Source organism: Pan paniscus, chromosome 1, assembly GCF_029289425.2.
Source record: "Pan paniscus chromosome 1, NHGRI_mPanPan1-v2.0_pri, whole genome shotgun sequence".
NCBI classification, from domain to species: Eukaryota; Metazoa; Chordata; class Mammalia; order Primates; family Hominidae; genus Pan; species Pan paniscus.
Window position 1 is genome coordinate 18,228,168 of NC_073249.2, and position 17,605 is coordinate 18,245,772.

At 41.8% G+C, this 17,605-nt stretch overlaps 1 protein-coding gene across 10 annotated transcripts in view; it reads left to right on the forward strand.

The window, feature by feature from the left end:
• Positions 1-2: 2 nt before the first annotated feature.
• The window catches only part of TTC13 (tetratricopeptide repeat domain 13), a 72,865-nt gene continuing 55,262 nt past the window's right edge, over positions 3-17,605 (forward strand). For 7 of the 10 annotated variants that reach the window (XM_063596600.1, XM_063596603.1, XM_034948849.3 and 4 more), the window contains exon 1: positions 102-469. In XM_063596600.1, the coding sequence (XP_063452670.1) occupies positions 196-469 (274 nt within the window). In that variant the 5' untranslated portion in view covers positions 102-195. Of the gene's footprint in view, positions 470-17,605 lie in introns of all 10 variants that reach the window. The other 3 variants (XM_034948820.3, XM_034948825.3, XM_034948834.3) reach the window with 2 other exon arrangements.

Sequence of the window (17,605 nt, forward strand, 5' to 3'; positions counted from 1 at the left end):
CGGGGCTTTTGGGATTCGTAGTCCCGGCACCGGCAAGGCCGCCCCGGGCTGGCCGAGCTGGGACTACCATTCCCAGCACACAATGCTTCTCCCCTTGTCCCACCCCCTTGCCACGGTCCACCTGCCCGCCGTAGGTTAGAGGCGGGGAGGCCTGAGAGCCGGGCAAGGGCTGTCGCACATGCGCCTTGAGGGAAGATGGCACCTGCCGGCTGCTGCTGCTGCTGCTGCTGCTTCTGGGGCGGCGCTGTGGCCGCCGCGGGCGCCGCCCGGCGTGTCCTGGTGCTGCTGCTGCTGGGGGTCCTGTCCGCCGGGCTGCGGCCAGGCGCCCTGGCCACCGAGCACTACTCGCCGCTCTCCCTGCTCAAGCAGGAGCTGCAGCACCGGCAGCAGCAGGAGGCCCCGGCGGGAGGCGGCGGCTGCAGCCCGCAGTCCGGGGACTGGGGGGACCAGTACTCTGCCGAATGCGGCGGTGAGTGGGCGGCGGCGGGCGTCCGAGTCGGCCGGGGCGGCGGGGCAGCGGGGCTGGGGTCCCGGGCCGGGGTACGGGTCGCCCGGGCCTCATGCCTCCGGCTGCAGCGCGCGATCCGCGGGAGCCGGCTCAGCCAGGGGTCCTGTCGGGCAGCTTCCCGCCGCTGCCACCCACGCCGCCGCGCGCCCTCCTGCAGCCGCCTTTGGGCAGGGCGGCGAGTCGAGAAATGAGCTGACAGCATGCTCCTGGGGCCAGGGCGGCCTCTTCTGAGTTTGAAGCAACTGTTGGAAGGGTGGCGGAGGAGATGGCAGGTGGCCCGGGGCAGCCCTGTTCCCGCCGCCGGCCTCCCGAGGATGCCGAAGGGGCGAGGGAGGGGCGGGCGGACGAGCAACCAGCCCGGCGGCTTGCGGAGCCCGCCCCCGGAGGGAGACGCCTGGCACATCTTAGGCCTGGAAATCAGGCTTCCTGACCTCCCGGGTTAATGTCTCGTATACAACAGTTCCTAAAAATTCGATCCCTGGAATGGAAAAAAAGAGCAAGCCCATCTTATCTGCTCGTTGACATCTTGCTTCCAGTTGTTTAAGATTAACCTGCGATCTGTCAGGTGTCTCCCAGAGGGAAAAAAGGCCCCTGCAGGCCTTGAGCCTGTGTGTCAGTGCCGTGTGTATATTGGAGCTACGCCAGCTCATTCATTAAGAATGGGCGCTATTGGCTTCAGTTTAATAAATCATAGCAGATGCCTCTGGGACAAAATACATGTGTACATTTTTTTGTGTTGAAGTTCTGTCGTGGGTCTTTTTACCCATCAATCTCTTCCCTTTCTCTTTCCCCCTTCTCTATGTGAGTTCCCTTATGGCTTGCTTTGGGAAGGGCCTGAGTCTACCAAACCCACTAGGAGATGGTTGCTTTTAAGACTTGGCAGTGGTTTTCTTCGGCGTTGTGTACCTGGGAAAACAATACCTTTTTTTTTTAGTTGAGATGAGACGTCAAGATTAGCACAATCTGATTTCCTTTTAGCACAGTCTGACTTCCTTGAGGAAGTGTCACTCACTGAGAGGTTTGTGACTTTTTTATTTTGCGGTAGGCCTTAGCTGGTAACGGCGTAAGTAACACGGCCAGCCTTGCACGGTGGAGAAAGAATGGCGTTTACTTACCTCTGTCACTTTCTGTATCTCTGAGCAAGTGAATTACCTGTCTTTGTAAAATGCCTCCTCTGTAAGTGGAAAACACTGTTCACCTAATTGTGGGGTTGTATTTTCCTCACGAGGGTGCTGTGAGGGAAATGAGAAGTAGCCGACATATATTGAGTGCTTGCTGTATGCCAGGTGCTGTTATAAGTGCTTTAGGTCTATGAGCCTGGTATATTAGTCTATGAGCCTGGTATATTAGCCTATCAGAAAAACAATAACCACCTCATTAGATGGTGGCTCATTTTCTGAGATGAACAAGCTGAAACATAGTGAAATTGTCATCTTCTTGAGATCCCACAGCTGCCAAAGGAGGAACCCATGTAGTCGGGCTCCAGACAAAACCTTTGTCTTAACCATTAAGTGGTTGTAGGTAGGCAAACCACATCTGAAGTATTTAGTTGCATATGGTGCATGTTGGGTAAATTTCCCTTTCTCCTTTGCTCATGTGGTGCTCACTGGCTAAAGGAGCCCCAGCGTTTAGACAGTAGAAGGTATGTATCGATTAATATTATGATATATATTGGTATCATTGATGTTGGTGGCTTATTTGATTCTTTGGCATCAGGCTAACCACCAGTGTTTAAGAACCCTGTTCAAGCCAGCTCTGACTTGTATTACGATATTTCCCTGGAGGATGAACACTGTATCATGAAGCTGTAAACATAATTTATTTAGATGTTTCTACCTTGTTTTTCTCTCTCCCATGTAGTACTTATTTTTTCTAGCTTGGAATTTAAAATTTACTGTTGCAAATGAATGACCTGAGTCTTTCAGATCACCTCTCCTGGCTGTGTGAGTAGCTACCAACAGGTGCTAAAGTGGGGCAGCTGCCGCTGTGGTCACCCAAGAAGTCATTTCCAGAATCAACTACTTGGAGCTCCAGCTGTTTCCCTCAGCTTTCCTGGCTGCAGTATGCAACAAAAGCCAACTCTGTTGTTGTAGGGGCTACTGAAATACTTCTCATTTCTCCCTCTTCGCCCTGGACAACTATGTAGAAGCTGGACCCTATGAAACCTGCTTCATTTCTTCTCTGTCCTAGGATGTGGGGATGAATTCGGGATTTACAACTAACCGTGCCATAGCCTGAGGGGCAGCTGATGCTCTGTATCCGGAGACCCATTTGAGCAACATTAGGGTCTAGACAAATGTCAGGATCCAGAACTAGTCAGTTCTTCAGAATCATACAGACTTGGCTTTACTAAGCATTGATCATGCCATCATCTCTTGCTTGCCTGTCCAGCCACAAACCTGTTCATATCAATCCAGCACATATACTGAGGACAAACACAGCAGCACAACCACTTTTCAGAATCTTTCCCACAGCTTTCAGGTTCAAATGGCTGAGCTGATGCCTGCTTGGGTCTAAATTTAAATCTGCATACCTTCTTACAAGCAGTATATGTATTCCCTTGAGACAGAACCGCCAGTGATTGTACATACAAGGACAGTGGCTGTGGGAGCCCACCAATCCAAAGACAACACACTAGCAATGGCTGGCCCAGCTATGCACACCACCGTCTCATGGAATCCATGTCCCAGGGAACAGCCTAATGCTCAGTGGGCTGAGCCCCACCCAGATCTACTGCAGAAGTGACAGGCATGGATGCCCCTCTGGTGCCATATGTCTCAGCCTGAGCTTTGCATGTTTCCTGATCCCCACTTAATATTTTCTACTCCGCATTTTTACATTTTACCTTTTTGATATTTTATTTATTTTTACCTTTTTACTTGAAAAGCATATAACCACAAACTTGTCTTCTCTCTTTGTTTACTTGTAGAGAAAAAATATTATTTTAAAAAAATGAACACTGTATTGTACATATTTTAAAAATAAAAGTAAATTTCCTGTTGCCAAAGCCCTATCTTTAATTTGTAACTGTCGGAGGAAATGATGAACAGAAGTATTTTTCCAATTCTTTCCTCACTTTTTTAGTTATATTATCATAAACACTCTGCAATCTTTTTTAATCCTTTTGATACTGAAATAGGTGCTGTTGTTTTTTCTATTTTTTGAGAGACAGGGTCTTGCTCTGTTGCCCAGGAGGTAGTTCATTGGTGCTGTCATAGCTCACTGCAGCCTTAAATTCCTGGTTTGAAGCCATCGTCCTGCCTCAGCTTCCCAAGTAGCTAGGACCACAGACGTGTGCCACCATGCCCAGCTATTTTTTTTTTTTTTCTGTAGAGACAAGGTCTGGCTATGTTGCCCAGGCTGGTCAAACTCCTGGACTCAAGCAGTACTTCCACCTCAGCCTCCCAAAGTGTTGGGATTACAGACGTGAGCCACCGTGCCTGGCCAATGCTGTTTTTAATCCCCATTTTACAAACTGAGGCAGAGAAGTTAAGGTTACACAGTAAAGAGTAGAGCCAGGATTTGAACCTGACCTGACCATTTGTGTGTTATCTTCAGTAATTGTTGCATATTAGTATAATTTCTTACTAATATTAATGATGAAGTCCTATACCTTCAAGTTTTGTTGAAAGTTATATTCTTAAATCACTATTAGAATTTTGTCTTTGACTACAAATACAAGGATACTTCACTGAACCTAGTGTTTTGAACTGCAGGACTAGAATGGGTCTGTTCTTTCATTGAAAAACTATTTGTATACCTGCTAGATGCTACTTAGTATTTTGGACCCTGGTGATGCAGCACAGCTGACTGAGTTCCTAGTGTGGATCCTGTGTCTTGGTGAGGGAAGAAATAAGTACAGTTACATACCATTTAACAACAGGATATGTTTTGAGAAATGTGTCGTTAGGCGATTTCATCATGGTGCAAACATCAAAGAGTGTACTTAGACCTAGATGGAATAGCCCATTACACACCTTGGTTGTATGGTATAGCCTATTGCTTCTAGGCTACAGACCTGTAGCATGTTACTGTACACAATACTGTAGGCAGTTGTAACATAGTGACAAGTGTTTGTGTATCTAAATACAGAAAATGTACAGTGAAAATATGTTATTACCGTCTGATGGGACCATTCTCACACATACGTGGTCCATCATTGGCCGAATCATTATGTGGCGCATGACTCTCTATAGTAGGGCCCAGTAATACATGCCTTGAAAATAAAGCAGTGTGAGAGGATAAAGAGCAGTGTGTAGGTGCTACTTTAAGAGGTGGCCCGGGATGGCTTCTGGTAAGGAGACATTTGAGCTGAGACTTAGATAGAGTGAGATTTGGAGAGATCTTAGAAATATCTTAATTTAACACTCTGTAGATCTGCTACATTAAGGTCTTGTGAAATTTGTAACTTGTTCATTGATTTAAAAATTCAGGTTCTCTGCTCTTCTTTTTTTTTTTTTTTTTTTTGAGATGGAGTATCGCCCTGTCACCCAGGCTGGAGTGCAATGGCGTGATCTCGGCTCACTGCAACCTCCGCCTCCCAGGTTCAAGCGATTCTCCTGCCTCAGCCTCCCAAGTAGCTGGAATTACAGTCGCCTGCCACCAAGCCTGACTAATTTTTTGTATTTTTAGTAGAGACGGGGTTTCACCATGTTGGCCAGGCTGGTCTCGAACTCCTGACCTCGTGATCTGCCCACCTCAGCGTCCCAAAGTGCTGGAATTACAGGCGTGAGCCACCACGCCCGGCCCCTCTGCTCTTCTTACCAAAGCTAAACTGCATCTCTTTCAAATAATGTATTAAATTATATCTTTATACTCTTTACAGACAGTATAAGGTGTATTTTATGGTTCAAGCATATGCATTTCTAGAAGTTGTTTTAAAAATACTTTTGTTTTCTCCTCTTGCCTTGAAAATGTAGTAGTAACAAGAACAGTGAGTTTGTGTGAATCTTTTTTTCCAATGCCTTCAGCCTTTTTTCACTGCTCTTGAGTGATGCAGCCCTGTACTTGATGTCTTAATTTTCATTAGTTTGTTGAAATCAATGAACCCAGAATTGCATTTATTCTATTTTCCCACAGTTCTTTATGGGAAAAGGCATTTAGAATCTGTTTGTCCAATTTGGGAATTGTGAACTGCCAGAAAAATAAGGAAGTAGCTATGAACCTAGCTCTGTGTTTTTGACAAAATTGGTAACACTGAGATTGTCCATGTATATGGTAGCTTTCTTAATTAAGGAATTGGCCATTTAAATACATGAAGTCAGTCTTTTTGCTCACAGCACATAGATCACTGCTATGCCTAGAGGTGGTAGATAATCAATAGAAGGAAACTTATAATATGAGAGCTATTTCTTTTTTTGCTCTATGAGGAAGTTAAGAACCACATTTTGTGCTCAGTCATAGCAATTGTGGTAACCATTACTGTGAGTGTATCTGGTCAATCCTTTCATCTCCTGGCCCTGATTTTCTGTGTTTGTCATCATACATAGTTTCATGGCAGACCTCTTCATATCTTGTTTTTCAAGGCATTCCTGAGTAAATTTGCCAGTGCAAAGTCGCTGTGCTCAGAGACTGAGGCACAGAGTGATGAAGAGATTGTGATCTTGCCACATCCTGGCCCCTGTGGCATTGCCAGAGGGTGTTTCCCTTTTGCTCACTGAACAGCATCTTTCAGCAAATCCTCTGGTTTAGAAGTAGCATTTTATAGCATAAGCCCTATGACGATGGCAGCCTATGATTCGCTTTTTCACATATATCTGTTGTCATTAAGAATTACATCTACCTTTTAAAAGATCTACACACTGCTAAACCTGTTCAACTTCAGGTGATAAGGGTTAATTATTATTTTTTAATCTCTGGGTGGAGGCAAAAGTGGTGTGACTTGGGTTTTAGAACCTACCTGGAGCATGACTGTAGGAAAGTCAAGGCTCTTCGATGTGCACCACTCAATGTACAGACAGTTTAGCTTCACTGCACTCAATATATACTTGACTGACTTTTAAACCTTCTCCCTTTCACAATGAGTTGTTTTAAAGAGGTCATTTTGTTTGGGCTCATCTTATCTTGCAGATAGAATAAATACACGATTTATCAAAGCGGCAGAATTTTAATACTTTGGGTGAATGCTTTCCAGCATATTCCTTTTCTTATGTTTTGGTTTTACTTTTTTATCAAAATACAACATATATACAGGAAAGTGCATATGTCCTAAGTGTAGATAGCTCAATACATTTTCATAAGCTGAACAACTGATGTAATCAGAAAGAACCGAAATCAATAGCTGTCTGTTTTTAAGATTGCGGATAGTCTCATTCCATGCTAACCCTAGTTTCATTTGGGAAATGTTTTGTCTGATTTAGAGTCCAGCACCATGCAGTGGACTTACACTGCACATGTGCTGGCATTCTTTCCATAGACTCTCACTTAGGAATCAGTTGGTGCATCTCAGGACCACCTCTACACAAGAAGACTAGTTGTCTTCTCTTGCAACTCTTCCCTGCTGGTGTTTGCAATGTTCTCAGTGACTCTGTGTTCCCTTGTCACTAATCTTTTCATGTCAGTGCCTAGCTCTGTTTCAGCATTCCCTGTGGAGTTGATGTTGTCTGCCAGTATGTGTGGGCTTATGAGAAAGCTTTTAGCTCTTAAAGGTATGTGTCACTTTGAGCATCTTCAATCTAGTTTATAACCTTATGCTAAGTAACTGGCCTTTGTGGGGAAGGCCTGTTTTGTTGGTTAAGGCATCCTTCTTCTGTTCTGTTCCATGTAATTTGCTACTGTGCCTGTTTTTCCATCCTGTGCAGTGCATTCCTTTTCTTTTGATTCTTTACATGTGTTTATATTTGTATGTGGGTTAAGATACCTTTGATCCGATTACACTCAAGCTTTGTTAAAAAACAAAAAACAAAAAACTTCTGTCTCTTTAAGATGGCTTTTGTGGATCCTTAGTTCCTATGGATTAATTATATGTTTACTTTATAATTTAATAATCAGCAGGCAGTCTCTATTTTCAATTTGCTTTACGATAACACATCTCAGGTACCGATGAATATTTCATTTCATTAAATGAAGCATATAAATTCTTCAGAGCATTTTTCCTGTTATTACACTCTAAAAGGAATTTACCACTTGGGACCATATTTCGGGGCCATTGAGCAATGCAGTATATGATGTCAACTGTGGTTGTCTTTTTTTTTTTTTTTTTTGAGATGGAGTCTTGCTCTGTTGCCCAGGCTGGAGTGCAGTGGTGCAATCTCGGCTCACTGCAAGCTCTGCCTCCTGGGTCCATGCCATTCTCCTGCCTCAGCCTCCCGAGTAGCTGGGACTACAGGCGCCCGCCACCACGCCCGGCTAATTTTTTTGTATTTTTAATAGAGACAGGGTTCCACCATGTTAGCCAGGATGGTCTCGATCTCCTGACCTCGTGATCCGCCTGCCTTGGCCTCCCAAAGTGCTGGCATTATAGGCGTGAGCCACCGCGCCTGGCCACCTGTGGTTGTCTTATAAGTGCAGAAATTGATAAAAGCAAAAGGCACTACAAGTTGATACCACATAGCCACCTGGCCTTCAGGTAGTTCTTTCAGCCACAAGAATTCTGTCTTCTCTTCGCAGGTTTACCCTATACCTGGGGTTAGGATTGTCAATAAATATCTGGCACTCTACTTTTAAGTTGTAGCTCATCCAAGGGAAAAGCCCAGTCATCCTTATTTTCAAGTAGCTCAGTGTGCTGTCTGTTATAACTAGGTGGTCGAGTGATAAGTGCTACCCAGCAGCTGTTGATTTCCTTATAAATTGGCCATGGGTTTGCCACTTATAAGCTTTCAGTCAATTTTCTCACACACATGGATGTGTGAGAAATACATGCTACTGCCAATGCCACCTTCTCTCCTTCCTTGGAGGTGACGACTGTCATCTTATTTGACTAAGAAGCAGTGAGAAAACAACTTCCTTGCTCCCCACCACCCCAGCTACTGGCCTGCCCGCAGATGGACTGGTAGATTTTGCCTTCTGTCCTGTTGTGGTGGATGAGTGGCCGGTGCCTCTGCCTAGTTCAGCTCTCTGTTCACTGGCTCTCATTTCCTCTTGTCTTCCGTCAGCATACAGATGGTCTTAATAAAACTACCATCCTGAAAATACAAGCAACTAAGATGACCACACACCCCTCCAGCCACTGCCCCATCCCTCTGCCTCCTTTTACAGCAGAATTCCTCAAAGGAGATGTTCATATGGACTGCCTCCACCACTCCACTCTCTCTTGGACCTTCTATGGTTAGCTTTTGTCCTCGTCAATGTGCTGAAACTGCTCTTCTTAAGGTCAGTTGTGTGTGAGGTTTAGGAGGAGAGGAAAGAAGTTTCAAGACACTGCTATACCTAAACTGTTCATTCATTACTAGGACCCAGCATTGGCAGAAGGAGTTGTGACAAATGTACCATGTTCTTCATTGCTGTGGCAAGACCCGGCTGTGCTATGTCTTTGTTTTGTGACCTTAAACATGTTCATTAACATTGAGTTTATTTCCCTATGTGTACAGTGGGCACAGTGTGCCTTGTATCTACCTTGGAGGATGGAGAATCAAAAGAAATGAGGTTTATGAAGGTATTTGGAAGCTGGGAAGTACTGTGAAGGCCAAGATAAGCTTAAAGAAAGTAGATAGAAAAATTTCACAAAAAAACACTGCGATTTTAGCCTATAAGCCTATACTAACATTTAACAATCCTTTTCTGTGCACAGGGCTTTATACCCTTTATTCTTTACAGTAGCCCTGTGAAGGTATCTGGGGGTGGTTATTTCTATTTTACAGATGAAGGAGCTGAGGCTAAGACGTACTAAAGGACTTGCTCTAAGTTAAACAGTCAGGGAAGCATCTAATCTGGGTTAGTCTGACTCCATAGCCCTGCCCTGAGCCACTGTTACATTGCCTTCAAACTAATTAATTAAGTTTGAAGTCAGAGAAATACTAGAATTAAATATAAGACCTAGTTCTTTGAAAATACTGCTTAAGATTAGACAGTTATCTAGCAAGCCTAATCAAGAAAAATGAGCAGAAACAAGTATTTGGCTTGAGGAATAAGCAAGTATAATAAATATGAAAATCATTATAATAACTGTGTCCAGCTTTATGGCCCAGATGTAGAACCTTTCAAAGAAATGGATAGTTCTTTTAACAAAAGATAAATTGCTAAGTTGATTCTCCCACTATCTCTTAAATACTCATCTTCACCAGGTCAACTCTTCTCTTATTAAACGTAAGCTTCTTAAGCTTTCTTTTTCTTTTCTTTTCTTTTCTTTTCTTTTCTTTTTTTGAGATGGAGTGTCGCTTTGTCACCCAGGCTGGAGTGCAGTGGCGCAATCTCGGCTCACTGCAAGCTTCGCCTCCCGGGTTCACGCCATTCTCCTGCCTCAGCCTCTCGGATAGCTGGGACTACAGGCGCCTTCCACTGCACCCGGCTAGGTTTTTGTATTTTTAGTAGAGACGGGGTTTCACCGTGGTCTCGATCTCCTGACCTCGTGATCCGCCCACCTCAGCCTCCCAAAGTGCTGGGATTACAGGCGTGAGCCACCGCACCCAGCCCCCTAAGCTTTCTTAGAGATTGTACTTACAGTCTCAGCTTATCATCCACCATAAGTTAATGATTATCAAATCATCACATCCATATCTGTAGTATTTACCTTTCTCTGGACTTTCTTAACTACATGCTAGAGAGCTTCCAGCGTAATCACTTGACTCAAACCCAAAGTTAGCTCTTGACTTCCCTCTAAAACCTCTCTTCCTCTTAAACTCCTTGTTTCCGTTGATGGCACCACTTCTTCCCTCATTGCACAAACTGGAAACCTGTGTCTTTTCCCTCTTTCTGTGCCTAATTCTTCCTCAAGGCCCTCTCCTTCTTACTTGCTGTATCCTTTAGACCGTCACCCTCTGTTTCAACCCGATGGCTGCTGCCTCCATTCAGACTTTGCTCATTTTAACTGGCCATGGCCTCCCACCTGCCCCCTGCTCTACTTGCCCCTTCTCTCCTTAGACACCTGTTAGTGATGTCGCCTCCTGCTTAAACCCATCCTGCCTTCTTAGTTTAATGCTAAGAAGAAAGGGAATAAATGAACTAGATACTGAACTTGAGCTGCGAGAAGAGGTAATAAGGGAAATTAGAAGGCCTAATACAGCAAAGCTGGTATAAATGAATTAGAAACAAAGCAGCAGTGGAATTGAGAAATAGACCCGGGTTGTTTTTTTAAAAAAAGAATGATTAAGAAGTTCTGGAGGTCTGTTTCACATCAGTGTGCATATACCTAATACTACTGAACCATACAAACTAAAAATGGCTAAGGCGATTGCTTTTATGTGATGTGTTTTTTTTTTTAACCACAATAAAACAAAAAGCCCCCCCCCCCACCACCATAGGAAAACAAATTCTTAAGTGATAAAAAAAAGAAGAATAAAATAGATAAGCCTGATGAGGCGACTACAGAAAGAGGGAGCAGGTGCCAGTGTCAGTTGTGAATGAGAGGCATGCGCAGAGCTCCAGAGGCCATGAGAACTTAAGAGGCAACTGTGCAGAAATCTCTGCTAAGACATTAAACTCTGAAGCAGTGAAGAAATGTCCAGAGATGATGTAGAAGAACAAGATAGAATTCTGTGATGCGTTTTCACACAGTTTCTATAGTAATCAGCACTAACTTTACTTGTACGACGTAAGCAAGGAAGAAAACTAATGCTTTTCCTATCCAAGGAAATTTATACTATTTATGTACAGCTGGTTGGGCTGTAATTATTTATTATATTAAGTAGTTATCCTTTAATATAATCATTTATGATAGTAAAGTAATTAAAGCCATAGTGAGTTAAATATTTTAAGATCGAAGAACAAATTTAACCTCCTGTTCCACACAACTATAGTTATAACTCTAGCAACTATTTTTCTATTGCAACCTTAGAAGATACATACATAGTTATAAAAATTTTAAGTAAAATATTAGCAAGCAATTAAAAGAATGATCTACCTCAATCAGAGTTTGTTTTAGAAGTACGCAGATGGTTCAACTTGAAAAAATTAAATTAATTTGTTAATAGGCCAAAGGAGAAAAATCATAGAAACATCTTAAATAAATTTCAAAAGTGCTTGATAAAGGTCAGCAAGCTCTCCTGATTTAAAGTTTCTGGTAAAAAAAAATAGAATAGGAAAATACTTCTTTTATATGGTGAAGTACATCAGTCTCAACTCATAGCTGACACAGAGCAGCTTTCCACTGGATGTTGATAAATGTTAGGTGAAAAAGTTTTATCATCAAAAGTTGATGAAATCTCAGTTATTAAATGAAGTATTAATGTCAGGAATAAGCAGGGGTGCCTGTTAATCAGTGGCGTTATTGAGCACTTTTTGGAAGTTTCATCTAGTATAATAAGATGCTAAATGAATATAAATATTTTAAAAGACCTTGATAAAATTACGTGCAGATAATACAGTTACCAGCTGACTAAATGGAGACATTAATAGGGCTGTAAAGAGTTCAGTAATGTGGGCAGATAAAATATTCAGCACTAGGCAGTTAGACAAAGGATTTACCATGTGCTGGTATTTCTGCCTGACTGCTCTCCCGGTGCCATAGCCTCCCATGGTGAAATCCATAATTTCCCTCAGGTCCCCATTCACTTATTCATGGCTAAGAGCACAGACTCCAGAACCAGACTGCCTAGGTTCAGATCCTCCCTCCACTGCTTTGCTAGAGGGTAGCGTCAGGATGATTACTGCAGGTTCCTCGGGCTCATTTTCCTCATCTTTGAAATGGGGATTCTAAGGTTGCCTGTACACGGTAACTATGTGTTAGCTGATGTTATTCACGTCCTCGGGAAACTGACCAGGCCATATCTTCTGACTGTGCTGTCATGTGTAGCTCTCACACTGTTGTTGGTTTATGTTTCTTTGTGTACTTTGATTGCTATCAGTTTTCCCACAGGGAACTATAATGTCTTTGTAGAAGAAGGGTCATTTCTGGTTTTGCTCAGTAGAGGCTAACGCAGTGATGGGAACATAGTAGATGCTCAACAAATATGTATTGAATCAATGGTTATCAACCCAATTTAAAAAATCACATGTAAATCCTATATAAAATTTATGAAGTTTCACATAGTTTAATAAAATATTTAAATAAAGAGATCAAATTTTATAAAGAAGTATTTCTTCTCCTATTAATCTACAATTTTAATGCCATCCTAACACAAATCATAGAGAGATTTTTTTTGTTTTGGAACTTAAAAAACTGACTGAAGTTTATCTGAAGAAAGAATGTTTATACAAATAGCCAAGAAAATTTTGGAATAAAATTGATAATGGCTTTGCTTTATATTAAAATGTATGTATTGTGAATCAAAATATCACCCTCTACCCCTATGTACAATTATTCTGTATCAATTTAAAATAATAAAAACCAAAAAACATTTATTTATTGTGAAGCTACAATAATTGAAACAATGTGATACTGAAATCAAAACAAACAGATCATTATAAGGGATTAGGAAGTGTGGAAACAAAAGTTTCTTATAGAAAACTAAAAATTTATTTTAAAAATATTAAATGAAAAGTGATATATAATCCTACCAAGTTTAAGTAATTAGGAGAAAATTTAAGTCAGGTGCAGTGATTCATGCCTGTAATCCCAGTACTTAGGGAGGTTGAGGCGAGAGGATTGCTTGAGCCCAGGTGTTCGAGACCATTCTGGGCAACACAGTGGGACCCTGTCTCCACAAAAAATAAAAATGAAAAATTAGCCAGGTGTGGTGGTGCATGCCTGTGTTCCCAGCTACTAGGGATGCTGAGGTCAATGCTGCAGTTAGCCGAGATCGTGCCACTGCACTCTAGTCTGGGTGTCAGAGTGAGCTATTGTAAACACTGCTGCAGCAAATATTGGATTGCAGATATCTCTTCCATATACTGATTTCCTGTCTTTTGGGTATGTACCCAGCAGTGGGATTGCTGGATCATATGGTAGTTCAATTTTTAGTTTTTTGAGGAACCTCTGAACTGTTCTCTATCGTGGTTCTGCTAATTTACATTCCCACTGCAGTGTACAAGTGTTCCCCTTTCTCCATATCCTCACCAGCATTTGTTATTATCTGTCTTTTGCATATACACCATTTTAACTGGGGTGAGATGATATCTCATTGTAGTTTTGATTTGCACTTTTTGATGATCAATGATGTTGACCACCTTTTCATATGCCTGTTGGCCTTTTGTATGTCTTAAGAAATGTCTATTCAAATCTTTCCCCATTTTTTGGTTGGATTATTAGATTTTTTCCAATACAGTTGTTTGTGCTCCTTATATATTCTGGTTACTAATCGCTTGTCAGAGGGGTAGTTTGCAAATATTTTATCTGATTCTGTGGGTTGTCTCTTCACTTTGTTGCTTGTATCTTTTGCTGTGGGGAAGCTTTTCAACTTGACATGATCCCATTTGTCCTTGTTTGCTTTGGTTGCCTGTGTTTGTGGGTGTTACTCAAGAGATCTTTGCCCAGATGAATATCATGGAGAGCTTCCCCAATGTTTTCTTGTAGTAGTTTCATAGTTTGAGTTCTTGGATTTAAGTCTTTAATCCATTTAGATTTCATTTTGTATATGGTGAGGGATAGGAGTCTAGTTTCATTCTTTTGCATATGGATATTCAGTTTTCCCAGCACCATTTATTGAAAAGACTGCCTTCCCCAGTGTGTATTCTTGGCACCTTTGTCAAAAATGAGTTCACTGTAGGCGTGTAGATTTGTTTCTGGGTTCTCTATTTTGTTCCATTAGTCTGTGTGTCTGTTTTTATGCCAGTACCATGCTGTTTTGGTTACTATAGCTGGATTTAAATAAAAAGATTTCCTTTAAAAGCAAGTATAGAAACAGATCCTAATGTCTATAATGTATTATAAAGGTGGCATTCAAATTGATAATTTAACAAGTGGTGCTGGGACAACTGGCTAACCATTTGGAAAATAGATAATTAGGAATTTTTTTCAATATCTTTTGCAAGGATAGGTTTAGATGACTTAAAAATGAGCAAAGGATATAAGTGATTTACAAAAGTGGAGATACAAATGGCCAATAAACCAAAAGTTTAACTTTATTAGTGGTATGTTCAGATTGGGAAAGATTAAAAAGAATGTCAGTACTCTGGAGGGAAATGGACCTTCTCAAACTTCTAGTAGGAATGAAATTGTTATTATATGCTAGGAAGGAAATTGGGGCAATATATATGAAAAATATTAAACTTGTGCACACCCTTTGACTTGGCAATTTTATTTGTTGGAATCTATTGTAAGTGGGTACATTTTCAAAAATATAGGTCAAGAATACTTACTGAAATACTGTTCGTATTAAGAAAAAAGTAGGGACATCCTAAGTATCCAGTGATAAAAGTATGGTTAAGTGCAGCCTTTTAAAATTATGTAGGTGTATATTTATTGAAACTGAAATGGATTCCACAAAGGAGAGGGATTGTTAGAATAAGGCCAGGTATACACATTGCTTAGCACAGTGCCTGGCATATAGTAAGTTCTCAAATCTTAGCTTAGAAAAGGCAGGAGAAGCAGGTTATAAATGTGTATGTTTCCAAAATATCTTTCATTGAGTCATTATTCTTCAACCATCTGCCAGGAACCATTACTATCTTCATTTTTGTGGGACTAAAGCCTTTCATTGGGGTTCAGATCAGACTTTCTGCAGTCTGACTCCTCACCTTCCAAACTCATACTTTTTCTTTTCCAACACAAACTCCCTGCTCTAGCCAGGGAGTAGGAGTCTCCTCGCTGCCCTTTGCATTTCCTTGCCTTTGTACCTTTGCGTGTACCACTCATCATCCTATCTGGAATACCCCTTCCCTTTCTCCACCCCAGTCTAAATCCATCCATTCTTTTTTCATTTATTTATTTATTTATTTATTTATTTATTTTGAGACAGGGTCTTACTCTGTCATCCAGACTGGAGTGCAGTGGTATGATCATGGTTCACTGCAGCTTCCACCTCCTGGACTCAGGTGATCTTCCCACCTTAGCCTCTGGGTAGCTGGGACTACAGGCATGTACTACCACACCCAGCTAATTTTTTCTTTTGTAGAGATGGTGTTTTGCCACGATGCCCAGGTGGGTCTCAAACTCTCAAACTCTTGGGCTCAAGGGATTGGCCTGCCTCAGCCTCCCAAAGTCCTGGGATTGCAGGCGAGTCACTGCACCCAGCCTCCATCCATTCTTTTAAACCCTGCTTATGCCTTGTGAAATTTAACATTGCAGCTTCAGTAATTGTTCACCACCCCAGGGCTTCTTCGCCATATCATGTCTTGTTTCTTATTGTTAAGATATACAACACGTGAGAATTTAGCTAAATTATATGTTCTTTGAGGACACAGACTGATTTTGATATTATAATTTATTCTCTCCCTCAGATGGTTCCTTGAACATAATTTAATGCTCTTTAATGACTGCTGAATTAGAACATATCTTTTTTTGCAATAATCTATCAAGGTGAGATGTTTTAATATAAAATTAACCATTTTAGAGCAAACAGTTCAGTGGCATTCACCATGTGCAACCACCCCAAGTTGTTTTCAACACTCCAAAATAAAACCCCTTACTCATTAAGCAGTTTCTCCCTAGTCCCTCCTTCCCCTATCCCCGGCAATCACCAATCTGCATTTTGTCTCTATGGATTCACCTATTCTGGACATTTCATATAGATGGAGTCATATGATAAGTGACCCTTTGTGTCTGGCTTCTTCCATTTAGCATAATGTTTTGGAAGTTCTTCCACGTTGCAGTGTGTATCAGTAGTTCATTTTTTTATGGTCGAATAGTATTCTACTCTGTATACACCAAAATTTGTTTATTCATTCATCTGTTGATGGACACTTGGACCATTTCTCCCTTTTGGCTACTGTGATTAGGGCTACTATGAACATGTATATACAATACTTGTTTGAGTCCCTTTTCAATTTTGGGGGTATATACCTAGGAGAAGAATTGCTGCATCATATGGAAATTCTGATTCGCTTTTTAAGGAACTATTTTCCATAACTGGTGTACCATTTTACATTCCCACCAGCAATGCACAAGGGTTCCAATTTTTCTACATTCTTGCTACTGCTTGCTATTTTCTGCTTTTTGGTTATAGCCATCCTAGTGTGTGTGTGTGAAGAGGTACCTTATTGTGGTTTGATTTACATTTCCCTAAGTAGTAATTAGTAATGATGTTGAGCAACTTTTCATGTGCTCAATGCCTATACAGGTCCTTTGCCTGTTTTTAAAATTGTGTTGTCTTAGTTGGGTTGTAAGAGCTATTTATATATTTTGCATACTGGACTCATAGTGTGTATCATTTTTTTTTTTTTGAGTCAGAGTTTTGCTCTTGTTGCCCAGGCTGGAGTGCAATGGCGCAGTCTCGGCTCACTGCAACCTCTGCCTCCCGGGTTCAAGCGATTCTCCTGCCTCAGCCTCCCAAGTAGCTGGGATTACAGGCACCTGCCACCACGCCTGGCTAATTTTTGTATTTTAGTAGACACAGGGTTTTGCCATGTTGGCCAGGCTGGTCTCGAACTCATGACCTTAGGTGATCCGCCCGCCTTGACCTCCCAAAGTGCTGGGATTACAGGTGTGAGCCACCACGCCTGGCCTAGGGTGTATCTTTTAACATTTAAGTCTCACTGGTTTGGCTTATTCTCCTTTTGTGATTTTTTTTAATCTATGGTAAATGCTGCCCCATAGATTGTTCAACTGAAGGATCTCAACAACAATATTAGTTCCACATGTGTCCTGAGACAAGCATTGTACTAGTACTCTTTCTACCCTGTTGCCTTTAGATAAGTTACAACCTATTTAAACCTCATTTAACCATCCAGGAAGCTCACTGGCTTTGCTCATTTGAGAATGGTGGTGAGGACCATCACTAATGGTTGTGCAAGATACTTGCAAACTGTAAAACATTACCCAATTATAAAGGTAGGATACAGGTTGCTACTTCTATTTTTTGTTTTCTAGAGGCAGGGTCTCACTGTTTGAGACCCAGCCTGGTTGGTTTGCTGTTGCCCAGGCTGGTCTTGAACTCCTTGCCTCAAGCGAGCCTCCTGAGTTGCTGG